The sequence below is a fragment of the Narcine bancroftii genome, chromosome 10 (assembly GCF_036971445.1).
Source record: "Narcine bancroftii isolate sNarBan1 chromosome 10, sNarBan1.hap1, whole genome shotgun sequence".
Lineage (NCBI taxonomy): Eukaryota > Metazoa > Chordata > Chondrichthyes > Torpediniformes > Narcinidae > Narcine > Narcine bancroftii.
Window position 1 is genome coordinate 34,009,518 of NC_091478.1, and position 17,776 is coordinate 34,027,293.

General features: G+C 37.2%; 1 protein-coding gene across 1 annotated transcript in view; it reads right to left on the reverse strand.

Moving 5' to 3' along the window:
• The window catches only part of rpp30 (ribonuclease P/MRP 30 subunit), a 38,480-nt gene that overhangs the window by 1,561 nt on the left and 19,143 nt on the right, over positions 1 to 17,776 (reverse strand). The window contains exons 7-10 of the mRNA XM_069900593.1: positions 12,728 to 12,844; positions 11,942 to 11,971; positions 6,944 to 6,981; positions 1,619 to 1,698 (exon numbers count right to left, since the gene is read on the reverse strand). Coding sequence (XP_069756694.1) covers positions 1,619 to 1,698; positions 6,944 to 6,981; positions 11,942 to 11,971; positions 12,728 to 12,844 — 265 coding nt within the window. The remainder of the gene's footprint in view (positions 1 to 1,618; positions 1,699 to 6,943; positions 6,982 to 11,941; positions 11,972 to 12,727; positions 12,845 to 17,776) is intronic.

Sequence of the window (17,776 nt, forward strand, 5' to 3'; positions counted from 1 at the left end):
CCTACCCCCGCTGGGGAAAGACTATTGACCAATATCCACCATAAACTCAGCAACTTCCACAGCTGCTTTGATCTTCCCACTCGATTCTCCCTTTCCATTGCATTTGTTCCAGTAACACCTCTTCCTAGTCTCTCCCATGTCTTCATAATCCTTAACCAAAGGGTTTGCCTCTCCATGGCAGGCCACACCCTCAAATCTTTGCACTTAATTTCCTGCAGTTTCTGTTCACTCCATCATCTGCCTTCCGAAAACCACTTCTCCTTTCCCTCTGCTTTCACCTGATCGGCCTCAGCCATTTTCACCAACTCTTCTCCTCCTACTCCAAAACCCTAATAGGGCTGATTCTCTCTTTTCATTTTCATCAATCAAATTTAAAACAGTGTCCCGGTCCTCGTCTATGGGTGATAAGTTCATGTCCCCAATCACTCTTAATCTTAACTAATGAAGCTATTCTCAAATCCATCAGATTACTATAAATAATTGATATGGAGCTTCTATGGAGAAAGATTAAAATCAAAAGGCAAATCAAGAATGTTTGTTTCAGAAATCCATGGAAAAATCAGAAAGTTTAGACTTGTAGATATCTGAAAAAATTATTAGGTAATTAAAATTTTACCCTCAATTGTTCAAAAGAGGCAAAATTGTCTCAAATAAAAATATATTTATAATTTTTAATAACCAATCTACACCACTCCCCAAAGCCTATATCTGACAAAGAAGGTAGAAAAAGATGGTTAACTGTAATGGGATTGGCAAGAGAGAAACTATGAATTCCAAAAAAAATTCTGATTCTCTCATGACACTAAATTAAATAGAAAAACAAATTGTGTGGATTGATTAAAATTTTTTTGTATCCTCAAAATCTTTTTTTCAAAATGTAGTTAAATTGTTGCTCATAATAGTCCATTTAACAACTAGAAGAGAACGAATCAAGAGCCTCTTCTACGTCGTCTCATGCCAATTTTCTGGCCCAGTGCCATTTGATCTTTATATACTTATCCTCCTACACAGTGCAATCCCAGGAAGATTGAGCACCACGCCAACATTCAATTAGATGCCGAACAAGCAAGATTAAAACCCAAGACATTAACTGTTCTCTTTCCATAGAAGCCTGACTTTTGTGTGCTCTAATATTTTTCATTTTTTAAAAATTTTAGATTTCCGGCATTTTTTTTATTGTAGTGGAGCAATTAAGTGGTTTAAATAAAAAAGTTAACAGATTTTTTAATTTAATGACTTTAGAATTAATGCAGTATCTCATGAAAGGGAAATAAAAGTTACATTTAGAAAATGTATCAAGCTGGTGCTCTGCTACACAGCAGTATAATAAAATGTCTCAGACAGTATGTAATTATCTCCAATTCTGAACAGGATGAGTTCCCATGAAAAAAATCCAATAAAACTACTTTATAATATCAACTGTTGCTACTAATATGTAGTATCAAGTATTCCACAGTTATTCATCTTTTGAAATTTGAAAAATACAGACCCTTAAAATTTGAGATACAGCATTTAGTGCAGAAATAGACAAAGGAACCAAAGACTTTAATCAAATTTACTCAACTTGGGTGAGTGCTCCGAGTTAATAAGACCATTACAAATGAATGCATTTACTCACCACCATGCAGAAGGGCAGCTCTGCAATTTGTTGATATAGCAGCTTTGGCATCTTCTTCACACAAACCAAAGAGCAGCCCGCTTTCAGTAATTCAGTCAAGTATTATAACTTTATCGCAAAGAAACAGTCTTATTCTTGTAACAACCTTTGCATGAAACTATACAGTAGAAAAAACAATCCACCATGCAACACTCAAAGATATTTTCCATAATCAATTAGATTTCCTAGGTTTTATGGAGAGGAAGTGCCAGAGACAATGCATTAAAATGTTCATCATAATTATTCACTGCTGTCCTAATTGGTAAAGAAGTTAACCAATCGTTACCTCCACATTATAATGCATTTCAAGGACGTAAAAAAAAACATGAAGGCTTTCATTAGAGCTGATGAAGCATGATTACATTACGACATTTACCTGCTCACCCAAATAATTCCAATTACAGCAATATTTCTTAAACATTGCACTTTGAGATTCTGCATTTGATTATGTGCCCTTGGCCTCAGGATTCCTCTCAACGTTCAAAACGTACAGAGGACGTAGGTTAATGGGGAGTAAAATGGGTGACCCTTCTTCTGCTGCCAACTGCTGTGATCAATTCTCTTCTTATGGATCAAGAGTGACTTGCTTCTACTCTGGTTTTGCAGGTTCAGATTGTTGATGTGAGAACTGTAGACTCTCCACAAGATTGTGGGGTGATCCTTTGACACTAACAGGGTTTGGGAGTTCCTGATCCACAGACAAGGTTCTCAAGACAATCCCAAACACTCCTTTCAACTTTTCATTTTCAAGAGTCAATGGGGATGTTACATTTCTTTGAACACATCTTTGACCGTCTCCCAAGCAATCTCTTCCCATGAGAGCTCAGAACCTGGTTATGTTGAGAAACTGGCACTGAGCATAATGTGGACTGCTTATCATAACTGAATGAATGGTGAAACTACTGAATGGAAATTAACTTGCCGTTCCATAGTATCCAGAGGATTTTGTGAGAACATCAGTAGCTCTTGCCTGTACTTTGAGCTGCCTGGTATAGGTAGGTCTAATCACAGAAGCATTTGGAAGGTATGGCTACTTCACGGACCATTTTAGACAGGTTTGAGGACTTAATCAATTGACCAATGGAGGAGACATACTGTATTTCACCACAGATGCCTGCCCTTGCCAAGAGTTGATACCCAAGAAAAAGGAAGTGATCCAGATAGACCAGGATCCTGAATATTGTTTGAGGACATGTGCTTTATTGGACATGGACCACATTAACAATTCATCAATCTGCTTCAGTGAAAGAATTAATGTTGACGAGGATAGAGTTCAACTTCCATCATTAAATATATTCAAAGAGTTCCTTGGGATAAAAGAATTAAGGAATATATATTTGAGTGTCGCAGTGGCTTTAGATGCAGAAAAAGCATTTGAGAGATTAGAATGAGATTTTCTTTTTAAAGTTTTGGAAAAATTTGGATTAGGGTTAATATTTATTGATTGGATTAAAATAATATACCAGAACATATTGCAAAAGCAGTGACAAATGGTCAAATCTCAACAACTTTTCGATTGACTAGATCAAGTAGACAAGGTTGTCCACTGTCTCCTGTTTTATTGGTTATAGCAAATGAACACTTTACGGAATTAATAAGACAGGATTTAAAGATTAAAAAGATATTAAAGTGAATCAAGAAGAACACAAAATAATTTGGTTTGGGGATGATGTTTTGATTTATTTAACAGAACCATTAAACTCATTGCAACAACTTAAATTTAGATTAAAAGAATATGAAGAAGTATCCATTATAAGTTATAAAATTCATTGGGTGAAAAAAGTGAAATGAAATTATTCCTTTAGTAGAGGGGAATTATGTAAAATACAATAAACTAATTTATTCTAAAAGGCCTGATGTGGGAATAAAATATTTAGGTAATTTGTGTGAAGCGGAATTAAAAGAAATGAAATTATTCTCCATTATTAAAAATAAAAGATTTGGAAAGATGGAATACATTACTTATTACTTTTATAGGTAGAGAAGATTTTCCAAGAATATGATTTTTTTTCTCCAATCGGTTCCTATAGCAATTCCTCAAAAATTCTTTAAAGAATTAAATGCATGCGTTAGGAATTTTTTATGGAAAATAAATTATGGAATTACAATTCAGGTGGTTCACAGCTCCCTAATTTTATGAGTTATTATTAAAGCAGCCCAGTTGCTTTTTGTTACTGTAATGTATGATTTAAATAAAATTCCAGCTTAGGCGTATATTGAAATTAGTAAAATAGGGGAACCAAGCACACAAGATTTTATTTATAAATGGAATTCAAGGTTGTAAACAATGAATGGAGAAAGCTCCATATTGAAACATTTAATTGAGCTTTGGAATAAAGTTGATAAATTGGTTTATTGTCTAGAAAAGCATCATTATTCCAGAATAGATTGATTCTGTTTTCCATGGGAAATAAAAATTTTAAAGATTTGGCAGCATCAAAGAATTAAGAAGATGCAAGAGTTTTTGAAGCAGGGAAATTTACTTCTTTTAAGAGAACGAAGAAATTCAAGGTCCCTGAAAATACCAGATATCGTTATTATCGGGTTATGGAATTTCTATGTGAAAATTGTGGTCAAGAGCCATTGTTACCAGTAGAGACAGAATTAGAATTATTGTTATGTAAATAGAGACAAAGTAATTTATCTCAATAATGTATAGGTTAATACAAAAGAAAGACCGAAAAATAAAATTTCATATATCTAGACAAAGATGGGAAGTAGATTTGAATAAACAAATAGATGAATGAAATTGGATTGGGATATGAAGAGAAAATATAAAAAGTACAATAAATATGAGATATAGAATGGTTCAATATAATTTTATCAGTTATATTTAACACCATACAAGTTTAAAAAATGGAATCAGACTTTATAATGAGTTATGTTTTAGATGTGGACAGAAAATTGGTACATTTTTGCACTCTAATTGGTAGTGTAAGAGTTAAAACTTTTTGGTTAGAAATAGGTAATTTATTGGAAGGAACAATGGGGATTAAGAAAATAAGGATGTAGTTATTTTCATTGAGTGACGTTAAGGGTGTTTAACCCAAATTGAAATTGAACATGCATCAAAAGAAGTTTGTTCAAATTGCTTTAGCAATAGCTAGAAAATGGATTGCCATAACCTGGAAGTTTGATACAGATTTGGGTATAGAAAAATGGCAGTGTATACCACGAGAAGTGTGGAGTTGTATACTACGAGAAAATTACATAATTTAAGAGACAAATACTATATATTTTGGAAGATTTGGGGCCATATTTACAAAATATGGGTGTAAACATTTAAATGAAGCTCTGACATTCCCTTTCTCCTTAAGGTCTCAGTATACAATAAGAAAGTAATAGGCCACTCCCATTCTCCTCTTTCTCTTTATTGGGGTATAGAGGGAAAAGGGGTGATATATTGGGGGGGGGGGTTATTTTTTATTTTTATATGCCACTTGTATTGATTTGCATTTTTAAAAAAAAATGTGTATTCTTTTTTGTGGTTCTAAACTTACAAATAAAATTTTAAAAAATAAGGAATATTGGGAGAAAGTAGGAAAATACTAATGAATTTTCATTTGTCATGATATAATGAATAGCAAAGCAAGCCCAAAGGACCCAACAATGTCTTGTTCTTATTTGCTACATTTCCATTTTGATGGTAATCCAGTCTATCCTGATTAATGGAATTAAAAGTTTTTAAAACAAGGAATAAAGAGGCTGTTCTCAAATTTCCCTTGTCAATGTGCGTAGATCATTCCTACTTTCACAGTAGATGGATAAACCAACATCAAAAGATGCTATGCAGTTCAAGAGATTGATATGACAAAGAATGTGATTCATGCCTTTAAGATGTGCAGTAAAGAAAACATTATTATGAAGGATTAAATAATTCTACCACAAAGTCAGAAATTAGGATTTTGTTTTACAACATGATCACAATTATTGATAGACCATGTGAAAAACTTGTCATGGAAGGGTGAAAACTGCCTCGTTTGCAAAAGGCAGCAGCAATGAAACTGACATCAGTGTTCAGCATCATTTGCAAACCACCAACCCCCTCTCCCCCAACCAAAATGGTACAATCTGACCTGCTGAGGACTGCCAGCATTTTATTTATCTCAAATAAGTAAAAATTGACAGTTATTAGATGAATAATCTGAACAACGATCCAGGATGAGGTAGCTCTTTAGGTCAGAGCCTGAGACCAATCTTGAGAGTTGGAAAGAGACCAATTATATTGATAAATACAATTCAATGATCATCTCCAGCAAGAAAAATACAGATTGCCTGCTACTGACATTCAATTACATTATCATTGCTAAGTATCTGACTATTAACATCTTCTGTCATACTGACCTTGAATTTAACATTTAGTGTTATGTCAAGAGAAGTCTGGAGGCTTACAAGCCATAAGAAATTTACCTTCCAACCCAGCAAAGACTTTCTACAATCAGCAAGGCACAAGCCAATGGTGTGGTAGGAATGAGTAATTCCTCATATCAGGACAAAGATAGTTCCAGTAGCAGTTAGTGCAACGCCTTTACAGTGACAGCAATCAGGACCAGACCTGGATTTGAAACCTGGTCCATCTGTAAGAAGTTTGTACTTTACGTATCTGCATTGGTTTTCTCCGGGGGCTCCAGTTTCCCCCCCACTGCTCAAAAACACACGAGGAGTGTATGTGAGCTGGGGGTAAATTGGTCGGCACTGATTCATGGGCCAAAATGGCCCTATTACTGTGCAGTATGTCTAAATAAAAAGTAAAATCAAACTTTGATTGTCAGTTCATCCATCATCTTGTGTTAATTTCCTTCACCAATGCTGCACGTTTCTGCAAATCGCATTGCAGTTATTTGCCAGGACATCAACAAGGAAGTTCATGGTTAGTTGTTTTGTGAAAATAGGTAGCAGGTGGGTCCTGTGGGGAAGGAGGGCTGAGAGAATATATGAAGAGACCCAGGAGGGAATTAAGGAATATTCACGTTTGACACAAGAGCCAGATGACCAAGTCTTTTCAAGTTTCAAGACCAAGTTAATCAACTCCTTGTACTTTTCTTTGGCGGAGACAGGAGAGAAGTGTTAAAATGGTGTTTTCAATTGAGGGAAAGAGGGCTATCTGCACTTTGCAGGATGAATTTTGAATTGCTCTTGGATTATTTCAAAGGAACACAGGATACTTTGTTACACAAAAGCTGAACAGAGAAGTTGCTTTTTATTTCATTAATTTAAATTGCTCATGGATAAAAGATGTATATAAATAGCGAGTCATTTTCCACAAGCACATTTAGGTAAGGATACAAGTTGGCAATGTCATATGGTCCCCTCAGTCCCAAAGTCTGCAGGCAAAAACATATTAGTATTTCGAGTGATAACCTGAATTTGTGAATTGATTTACACAAATGAAAAAGTCATGTTTACTACAAGTCAAACTAATGCAAATTCTGCAGCAGGACTAAAGTGTCTTTATTAAACTTGCCACTGAAATTAAAAAAAAGTGAACTAAGATTTCTCTTAATTGCCTGATTGAATTATTTTTAATCAATTTTTAAGACAAAAATCACATTACAGCATTAAAACCTAGCTCCAGCTTTGCCAAATGTCAGACCCTTGGGAGCAGAACTGTACCACTAACACATTAAGATGGAGGAACAGCATGAGGTTATTTGGCCCATCAAGTCTGCTCTGCCATTCAAAACATGCCTGATATACATCACCTAATTTTGCTGCCTCCTCCACATAACCTTTGACACTTCAGAAAGAACCAATGACTTGGCTTCCACAGCTGTCTGTGGAAACAAATTCCACAGATTCACTACTCATTGACTAAAAATATTTCCCCTCATCTGTTATAAAGAGATGTCCTTTATGCCAAGGCTATGTCCCCTAAGTAGACTCTCCCACTACTGGAAACATCTCCACATCCATTCTATCCAGATTTTTCAATATTTAAAGATCTAGATAGAGTGGACCAGAGTCAAGAACTCCTCATTGGATTGATAACCCTTTCATTCCAGGGGTCATTCCTGGAATACGGAACCCTCTCCAAAACCAACGCATCCTTCTTAAGATATGTGGCCCAAAATTCTCAGATAATTGGTCTGACCAATGCCTTGTAAAAGTATTACATCCTTCCTTTGATATTCTAGTCCTCTCAAAATGAATGCTAATATTACATTTGTCTTCCTCACCTCCAACTTAACAGCAACTAAACCTTTAGGAAATCCTACACTAGGATTACCAAGTGCTGTTGGACCTTTGCTTTCTGAATTCTCTCATTTAGAAAACAGTCAACACCTTTATTTCTTTTTACAAAGTGCATATCCATTCACTTCCTCATGTTGCATTCCATCTGCCACCTTTACCTATTCTTCCAACATGTCCAAATCTCTCTACAGACTGTTTCCTCAACGCAACCCACCTCTCCACCCATCTTTGTATCATCCACAAACTCAGCCAAAAAGCTATCAATTCCATCATCCAAGTCATTAACACAGTTTGAAAAATAGTGGACCCAACACTGGTAACGGCAGAACACCACTGGTCACAGTAGCAGCCTGGCAGCTACCCAGCAAGCAGAGGCCACCTTGCATCTCACGGACTGTTCTGTCAGTCAGCCATCCATGATAATATCTTTATCCATTGGTTCCTATATTAGCAGCTTTATGTGCAGAACCTTATCAAAGGCTTTCTGAAAATCCATGAACACAACATCTAAAGATCCTTTCTCTATTCTCAAAGAATTCAACAGATTTGTCAAGCCCGATCTCCCCTGAAGGAAACTGTGCTGACTTCATCTGATTTTATCATGTACTTTCAAGTACTCAGAAGCCTCCTCCTGAACAAAGGACTAAAATTTTACCAGTCACTGAAATTAGGATTACTATCCTATAATTTTCAGTTTTATTGCCTCTCTCCTTTTGTAAAAGAATGGAATGACACCAGCAATTTTCCAGTCCTCTGGAACCATTCCTGATTATTCTTGAAAGATTATAACCAATGAGTCCATAATCAACTCAGCTATCTTTTTCAGAACACGGGAGAACAGTTAATCTGGTCCAGGCTATTTACCTACCTTCAGCTTCTCCTTAGTAATAACGACTACACTCACTTCTGGCCAAATCTCAAATTTCTGCTACATTGCTGGTGTCTTCCATAGTGAAGACTGACACAAAATACCTATTCAGTTCATCTGCTATTTTAGTTTCACATTACCACTTCTATTTTTCACCCATCCAATTTCCACTGGCCTAATTTTTACTCTTTAAAGATCGGATACATTTAAAGGAAAATATCCTCTTATATTATTGGCTAGTACACCTTCATACTCCATCTTTTCTCCCTTTCTTGCTCTTTTAGTTGGCTTTTGTTGGTTTTTAAAAGCTTTCTGATTTTCAGGCAGTTGTGGAATACTGTAGGCCCTCTTGTTTTCATGACTGACTTCCCTTGTCTGCCACATTTGTCTCCTCCTCTTTAGAATCATTCATGGAAATGAAATGAATTACTGCCAGAAACTCCTGCCACTGCTGCTCTACCCTGTTTGGGTACTCAATCAACTTTAGCCATTTCCTCTTTCATGCTTTTGCAGTTACCTTTACAGAAATGTAATACCTACACATCCGATTTTAGCTTCTCAAACTGCAACATGAATTCTACATTATGATTTCTGCTTCCTAAGGGTTAATTCCCCCATGCTCCCTAATAAAATTAAATTCATTGCACAGCCCCAAATCCAGATATGCTTTTTCCAGTTCAAAAGGTACTGGGGTGTAAGTTAATTAGGCGGCACAGACTCTTGGGCCTAAATGCCCTGTAAACTTGTTGTATGTCTAAATTTAAAAAAAATTAAATTAAAAAATAAAATAAAATTTAGTGGGTTCAACCTCAAGGTACTCTGAAAAGCCATCTTGTTGGTTCAAAGATTCCTTTGCTTGGAAGCCAGTTCAACTTGATTTTTCCTGTCTATCTGCAAACTGAATCCCCCCCATGATTGGCTCATGGGAACCAAGAAACCAAAATGGGATTCGAGAGGGTGCCAAGGCCAAGCAGTGCTCCTAAAGGGCTTCAGGCACTGAAGATTTCTTGATTGTATCAGAGGTTTGGATCTGGAGCTCAGGATGCCAAAGGATAGAAGGGGTTTGTGCAGCAGAAGGAGACTGCAGGAATTCTGGAGGTGAATCCACGGACACTCAGACTCCAAAGGGACTCTCTTTTGCCTCTTTCTGCCTGACTGTAAGGGGTGCCTGGCAATATTAATGGTGACTCTGCCTTGTGCTGACTGAAGGAAATTTTGTGTAATATTACATTTTACTGTTTTATTATTTGATAATAAAAGAATCTTGAACCTCAAGTCCTTTTCACTGTTGCCAGAGATTAAATTCTTATCATTTTCTAATCTTTGTCCTTTTTTTTTAAAATTCTAGAGGCTTCAGTAACTTCACCTGCAATCCCCTTCCCTTCAGCTTTATCCAGATTTTTCTCTTTTTGTTTATGTTCTCCCCTCCTTCTAAACAAGGTCAACGTATAAATTATATAGATATGAATAAAAATAACGACTTTCAAACACCAGACAGGGAGTCTTCAGATCATCCTTACACCTTAAATCTTCAAGTTCTGATAATAATCTATGAATGGGCCCCACATATTACAACATCAAAAATGTAAAGTTTGGCTTTGATATCTAATTTTTTTCCAAACTTAGGTAAGACATAATCTCATGTAACCATTGAATATGAGTGGGCAAAGAGGTATCTTTCCATTTCATCAGAATTGCTTATCTAGTTATCAGCGAGGTAAAAGCTAAGATTTTCTTTTGGGTTGATGACAAAGATATATCCTCTTCTAGAGAAAAACCAAATAAAGCAATTAAAGGACATGGTTCTAATTTAATCTTAAGAATCACTAATAAAGTTTGGAAAATAGTTTTCCAAAATTTTTCTAAATTAGAGCAGTCCAAGCACAAGAATCAATGAAGCTTCAAATATTTTACACTTATCATATCATGATCAATATCAGAATAAAAACGAGATAATTTAACTTTAGACATGTGTATTCCATGCACCACCTTAAAATTGAAACAATGTCATGCACAACATGAGCACTCATTAATCAAATTAAGAGTGGTGTCCCAATCCTCATCTGAAAGTGATATATTCAAATCACTTTCCCAATAATTCTTAACCCCAGCCACTGAGGCAGACTTTTCTAATCTGTTGAATTCATCTACCCCCCTTTCAATGACTTAAAGACTTATCCTCAGCCTTAGTTATGCGATTCACCAGGACACTAACCTCAGCACAGTTCAGGTAGAGCCCATCCATCAGAACAGTTCCCTCTCCCCATAACTGATGCCAATGTCCCACAATTTCAAACGGACTTCTCCCTCACCAATCTTTAAGCCACACATTGACTTCCTAATCTTACTGAGTTGGTGTCAATTTGCTTGTGGCTCAAGGTAGTAATCGAGGGATGATTCACTTTTTGGCTCTGCTTTTTAAATTTAGAAAAAAATGGCACGTTACATTCTAAATGTAGTATTACGTGACAATAATGGAACCTTTACCTTTTAGCTCAGCAAAACCTTATCCCACCTATGCTACTGGTACCTACATGGACCAGTACTGTTTCTTTCCCCTCCCTTTACAAATTTCTCTGCAGGCCAGAGGAGACAACCTCAAGCCCGGAACCAGGCATGTAACACAGTCTTCAAGATCCAATCCTTGTTAAAGAAAACTGTTACTATTCCCCTAACCGCATTATCCTCAATTATCACCATATTTCTCTTCAGTCCCCTCCCCCCCACAAACTTCTTGAATTGTTCCCTGAGCTACAGCGAAGTAGTATAGCCCACACCATCTCCTGCCTGTAGAGCAAGAATCCGAGTTGTTGGGCGAGCTCAGGAGCTGAGGTTGAGGCATGATTAAAAACCATGGCGCTGGAGGAGAGAATACAAATGGCTATTAAGGCTTTCTCTCTGGATATGGACAAGATGGTCAGCAAGACGTGTTCCTTATTCACCTTATAAAACAAACTGCAACATCATTAATTTGAACAATAGCACTTTATTTAACATTGCTTCAAAACATCAGAAATACTTTTCTCTTGAAAAGTCCTGCTGCAAGCAGAAAATGAAATTATACTTAGTCTGTTCAAGCATCCTGCTACCGTAGGGGCTACAACAAATAAAATTACTGTAGAAAGCATTAGTGTTCCAGTGGAGAAAATTTAATAGAGTCACAAAAGCCAAAATAACCAAATTACTGAAGACACAATATTGGATAACTCAATCATAAATCTTACCTGTTCAGTAGCACTTGACACAATTACGTTCTAAAAATTAAACAAATATTAAATAATACATGACTGCACAATTTCCTACAACACTACTGAATACACAAATTTCTCATGATTAACAATTTCAGAGAAAGATTTGCTCAGAAATAATGCTAAATGAATGTGAATAACTAGGTGATCACAGTAGCTTTTTATAAGTGGTACAATGAATTTAAATTTAAAGTAGCTACCAAGTTTAGTACATCTGAAGGGAAAGGGAAAAGAGGCTCCCAGAATTTCAATAATTCTTGACAAAAATTTAGAATCAAATATTCTGTGGTTCATAAATGCATTTGCATTTTCAAGATCTGTTACTTGAACAAGACACGTGGAAGAATTTAGTGCAACACAAAATAAAGGACTAATAGAAACTTACAGGTTATGCAGGGGTTCATTTTCAGACACCAACTTTGCTTGTGGTTTAATAAGCACAGGAATCTGATAGACAACTGCTACAACAAACAGAATTTCCCATTTTTTCCCCCCATCAACCAGTACAAATTAATACAATCCTTTGCATGATGTTTTAAGTTATTAAATGAAATAATATTTGTAATTTTGGTACAGTATTGGAGAGAGAACATCTGTAGTCATAAATGACTTCATTGCCAAAAAATATTAATTTGGCATTGCGCTGCTCATAATTATTTTGCATTCACAGCTTTTAAAGGCTAGAATACAAGATTGTACACTAATAGTCCTACAGTTCCTCCAATTCAATCTGAAGCATTGCAAGATCAGGATAACACTCACCTTTCCTTTACATACTTGTATCAGAGAGATCCCATTTGAAATGGTATATCTTCTTAGTGTTAAATCATTAACAGCAGGAAAATAGGTTAGCTCAAAGTAGATTCCTCTTGCAATAGCCTAAACAGATGGAAAAACAAATCTATTAGAATTTTAATAATAGAAAGAGAAGTCAATTTTATGCAAATGTAGTGTAGAATAACTGAAAATGATTTGTAATAATGTATAAAAACTGGATCTTCAATACCATTATTCACTCAGTGCTGGTCAAGAAGTTAGGCCTCTGGACCCACCTCTGCAAATGGATCCTTGACTTTCTCATTGGAAGGCCCATCAGTACTAATTGGAAACAAGGGCTCCTCTTCATTGATCATCCACACAGGTGCACCACAAGAATGCACGGTTAGCCCACTGCTCTACTCGTTATAAATCCATAACTGTGTGGCCAGGCATAATTCCAATGCTATCTACAAGTTTGCCAATGACACCATTTGTTGGTAGAATCACAAATGGCAAAGAGGAAGCGCACAGGAGGAAGCTAGATCAGCTCGTTGAATGTTGCAACGACAACAACCTTGTGCAAACCATGGAGATGATTGTGGACTTCAGGAGGAGGTCAGGGGAACATGACTCAGTCCTCATTGAGGGGCTAGTAGTGGAAAGGGTCGAGAACTTCAAATTCTTGGGTGTCAACATCTCTGAGGATCTGTCCTGGACCCTTCACGTTGATGCAAACACAAAGAAGGCTCAAAAGTGGCTATACTTTGTGAGGTGTCGGAGGAGATTCAGTCGGTCACCGATGACTCCCGTAAATTTCTACAGATGTACTGGGGAGTGCATTCTGGCTGGTTGCATCACTGCCTGGTATGGAGGCGTCAACTCTCAGAACAAGAATAAACTCCAGAGGGTTGATAACTCAGCCTGCGACATCAAAGGCACCAGACTTCATTCCATTGAGAACATCTACACGAGGCACTGATTTAAAAAAGCAGCCTCTATCCTCAAAGACCCCACCATCCAGGCCATGCCCTCTTCACTCTGCTACCATCGGGAAAAGGTACAGGAGCCTAAAGATGAGCATTCAGTGGCACAAGGACAGCTCTTTCCCCACTGCCATCAGATTCGTGAATAATCAACGAACCAAAGACACGGCCTTACTTTTCTGTGCATTATTATGGCTATAAATATTTTATTTTTTATAGTAATGTTGTAAGATGGTTATAATATGAATGTTTGCACTGTGATGCTGCACCGAATTTCATGACTTGTTCATGACAATAAATCCGGATTCTGATCCTGACATTTTTTATATCTGTAACAACAGCACCCTCTAAAGGATAGAGTTCGCAATGTAAAATTCATGCTTTGGGAGTCCTTCAACAAAGCAACACAAATCCATATACTACTAATAAAATTAAGGTAAATCTAATTCTGCTTTCCCACAAAAATGTGAATCCACAAAGAAAACTTTCTGAACTTGCCTCTGGATCTCTCCTTGTCTTTCAAATTTGGATTATGGAACAAAATCCATTGCTTTAAGATATCCAGTAAAGTGACAGTAGAACAGTTAGCTATTTATACAAGTTGTTATTTTCCTCCCCATGCCCTTCATACACCCTTCAAATCAAAAAAGCTCCGGAAAATGTGTAATAGTATACAATGTAGTGGAGTCTGGCAGTTTGAGACAATCAACATCAAACCCCAGTTGATTATGAAGTTCACAACTTGATCAACCACAGCTGCAATCTTTTCTGGAAGCTTCATCTCCAATTGAGAACTGATCACACAACCAATAAAGCTTCACTGTTCTGTGATCCTAACACACAACAATAGTGCCTCGAATGGCTGACCAAGTATAAGATCATAGAGCCCAATACGCCGTGGAACCCTGAAAGAATTGTTGGCTTAGTGCACATTGCTTATTTAATGTGTCTTCACACAGGCCAAAAAAATTTGAGTACAGTGGAACCTCGATTTAACATGAATTCAAATATAACACGATGAATCATTGGACTTGGGCTTTGGGTTGCCGCCAGGAGTGAGTATGGGTGCCTGGGGCTGCAGCTGAGCAGCAAGGGTATGGGGCTGCCTTGGGGACAGTCAGTTTACTAAAAATTTGTGTTTTAATTTCAACTAACTACAATAATTTCTTGAAACTCTGATTTAGCGCGACCATGCTTTTTTTGGACGCAAACCAAACAATTGCGCTATAATGAGGTTTCACTGTACAACTGTCCCATGTATTCATACCATGGCTTTTCAGCAATCAAGCGTTTTAAATGAAATTGCTGGGACAATTAAACTGGTTGCTTTCAAAATTTCCAAATAGAAACAGCTACCAGCATTGTACAACTGGACAAAGAGTAATCAGTGGGATTTGCAAATGAAGACAAGTCATAAATTGGGGTGCAGCATAACATTAACAACTGCAAACAGCTGATTAAGTAGAAGCCACTTTAGAAGACCGCAAGAATTTGGAGGAATGAATGGTCCAAGTCTAGATTTGTAACCAAGCTATGGGTGCAGGTTTTGGTCAGTGAATCAAGATTCAGGCATTAATGCAAAGGTAGAAATTCATCTTACTGAGGGTAGTAGTCTGCAGCTTTTCCAGGATGAAACAGAGCAAGAGTGTCGAGGGTTCTGATTCAGTTCAAAAAGTTTAGTGGAAGATAATAAATGTCTCTCATATAAATGTGCATCCACGTGTGCAATGAGAACAAAAACATAACCAAATTCAGTTGGCAACTCTTAACAAAATCTATAATGGATGAACCTTTCCATGCGTATCCCACACTTAATATACCTTGGATAATGCCACATGATCAAATTTTGCAAATTTCATTACTCTCAGACTTAATCATGAAGCATCAATTTCCAATTATAGAAAGGCATCAAATGCACACTTTTGTGATCCAATTTATAGGTAAGGGCACCTTTCAAGGTAGCAGGTGAGAAAAATGAAGAGGAGGAAGATAAAGCAGAGGCCCTGAAAACCTATTTGTCTTCACAGTAGAAAACACTGGTAAAATGCCAAATATTGATGTTAAGGAGGTGATGGAAGGAACTGGAAGCAATCGCTAAAGAGAGTGTGTTGGGCAAATGTGGGCTTAAAAGGTCAATAAATTCCCTGGTCATAAATGAAATAGTGGGAGTTAGAGCAGATGCATTTGTGATAATTTACCAACATCATCTCGACAGGCACTGCGGATCGAACTCCAGGGTAAACAAAAAGGCAGCTTAATAGTCCAGTTAGCTCAATGTTTATACTTGTGAAAATTCTTGAAGATATCCTTAAGAATTTGCAAGATATTTGCATAGAAATTCTTCAATTAGGCAAACACAAATATTCAGGAAGGATAGGTTATATTGAATCAAATTACTGGAGTTCTTTGAAGATGTAACATGTGCCCGCTGGGTAGGTCCAGTAGGCAGGGATGCCCACTGTCCCCAGCATTGCTTATACTAGCTATTGAACCATTAGCAGAAGCCATTCGACAGGATCCAGATTATAAAGGAGTTCAAAATGGGCCAGGAGGAGCATAAAATCAATTTAATCACTAATGATATGTTAATATATTTGACTGACCCAAGGGGTGGGGACTACACTGGAGGATTATGTCAAAATCTCTGGATACAAGATAAATTTGGATATGCCCTTGACAAAGGGGGATTACAGACAATACCAACAAGGGAGTCAATTTAAGTGGCTGCAAAAGGGCATTAAATATTTGGGGATAAAAGTGGATAAGGATTTATGGAATTTATAAGAACTCAATTATCTCCCTTTGCTCTGAAAGATTGAGGAGGACCCTGTCCATAACTTTGGTGGGCAGGGTTAATTGTATTAAAATGAAAAATGACTCCAATACCTATTTCAGTCCTTGCCCATTCTATTGTCTCAGGGCTTCTTTAAGGTACTCAATAGATGTGTCATAAAGTTCCCGTGGAACAGCAAGGTGGCTAGAACCTCCATGGAAAAGTTGACTTGGGATTATAAATTGGGAGGTCTGAAATTGCCAGATTAAAAAAAAATACTAATGGGTAGCCTAGTTGAGGTTTATTGCGTCACTCTTTGAGGGAGGTGGTACCCCCTCCTGGGCACAAATTGGACTACACACAGTTGGAGAAAAGATAGCAGGAGAGTTTATATATAAATGGGACATCAAATTGATATGAGGGAAAACAGATATCCCCATTTTAAAACATGTACCGACATGGAGATTCTAATTTTAAAGGGGAATACATGCAAGTTTATCTCTTTGATGCATCCCCTATTCCAAAGTGAGGGCCTGAAGCCGGGCTTACCCAGGTAAGGGAATGGTGGGAGTCAGACTTGGGCACAACAATCCATGAGCGGTGCTGGTCAGACCTGCGTCTGGACAATGCCAGGTACAGCTTGGTGCAATACAATTCCCTGCATCAACTGTACCTCACACCACAAAAATTACATAAATCTAAATCAGAAATCTCAGAAATGTGCTTTAGATGTGGTGTGGAGATTGGAACCTTTAGCCATTCAACCTGGCTGTGTTCAAAGGTGAGATCCTTCTGGGAGGACCTGGGGGACATTTGGAAAAAAAATTACAAAGGTGAATTTTCCCACAGGATCCAAAATTGTACCTTCTGGGAAACATTATGGACGTGAGTTTTAAACCGTCCAGCTTCCAAATTGAGTTTGTGAAGGTCGCCTTGTTGGTAGCCAGGAAGTGTATAGCAGACACGTGGAAGTTCGACTCCCAACTAAATATGACACGATGGAATATGGAAATGCAGAGTTGTATTCCCCTGGAGAAAATTACATGCAATTTGAGGAAGAAATATGGCACAATCGTTAGGGTGTGGCAACCCTACCTGCAGCACATTGGTGAGCAGACGTAATTATACCCCTTTTAGACAAAATTAATACAACAACCGTGCCAGTCGTGGAATGCTCGAGATCAGTGAAGTGGGTCGTGGAACAGGCGATGTGCTCTTGTACTTTGTTTCTTATCCTTTTATCTGAGGTTTCTATGGGTTCTTCTCAAGTTCCCTGAAAGGTTTTTGACTTTAAAC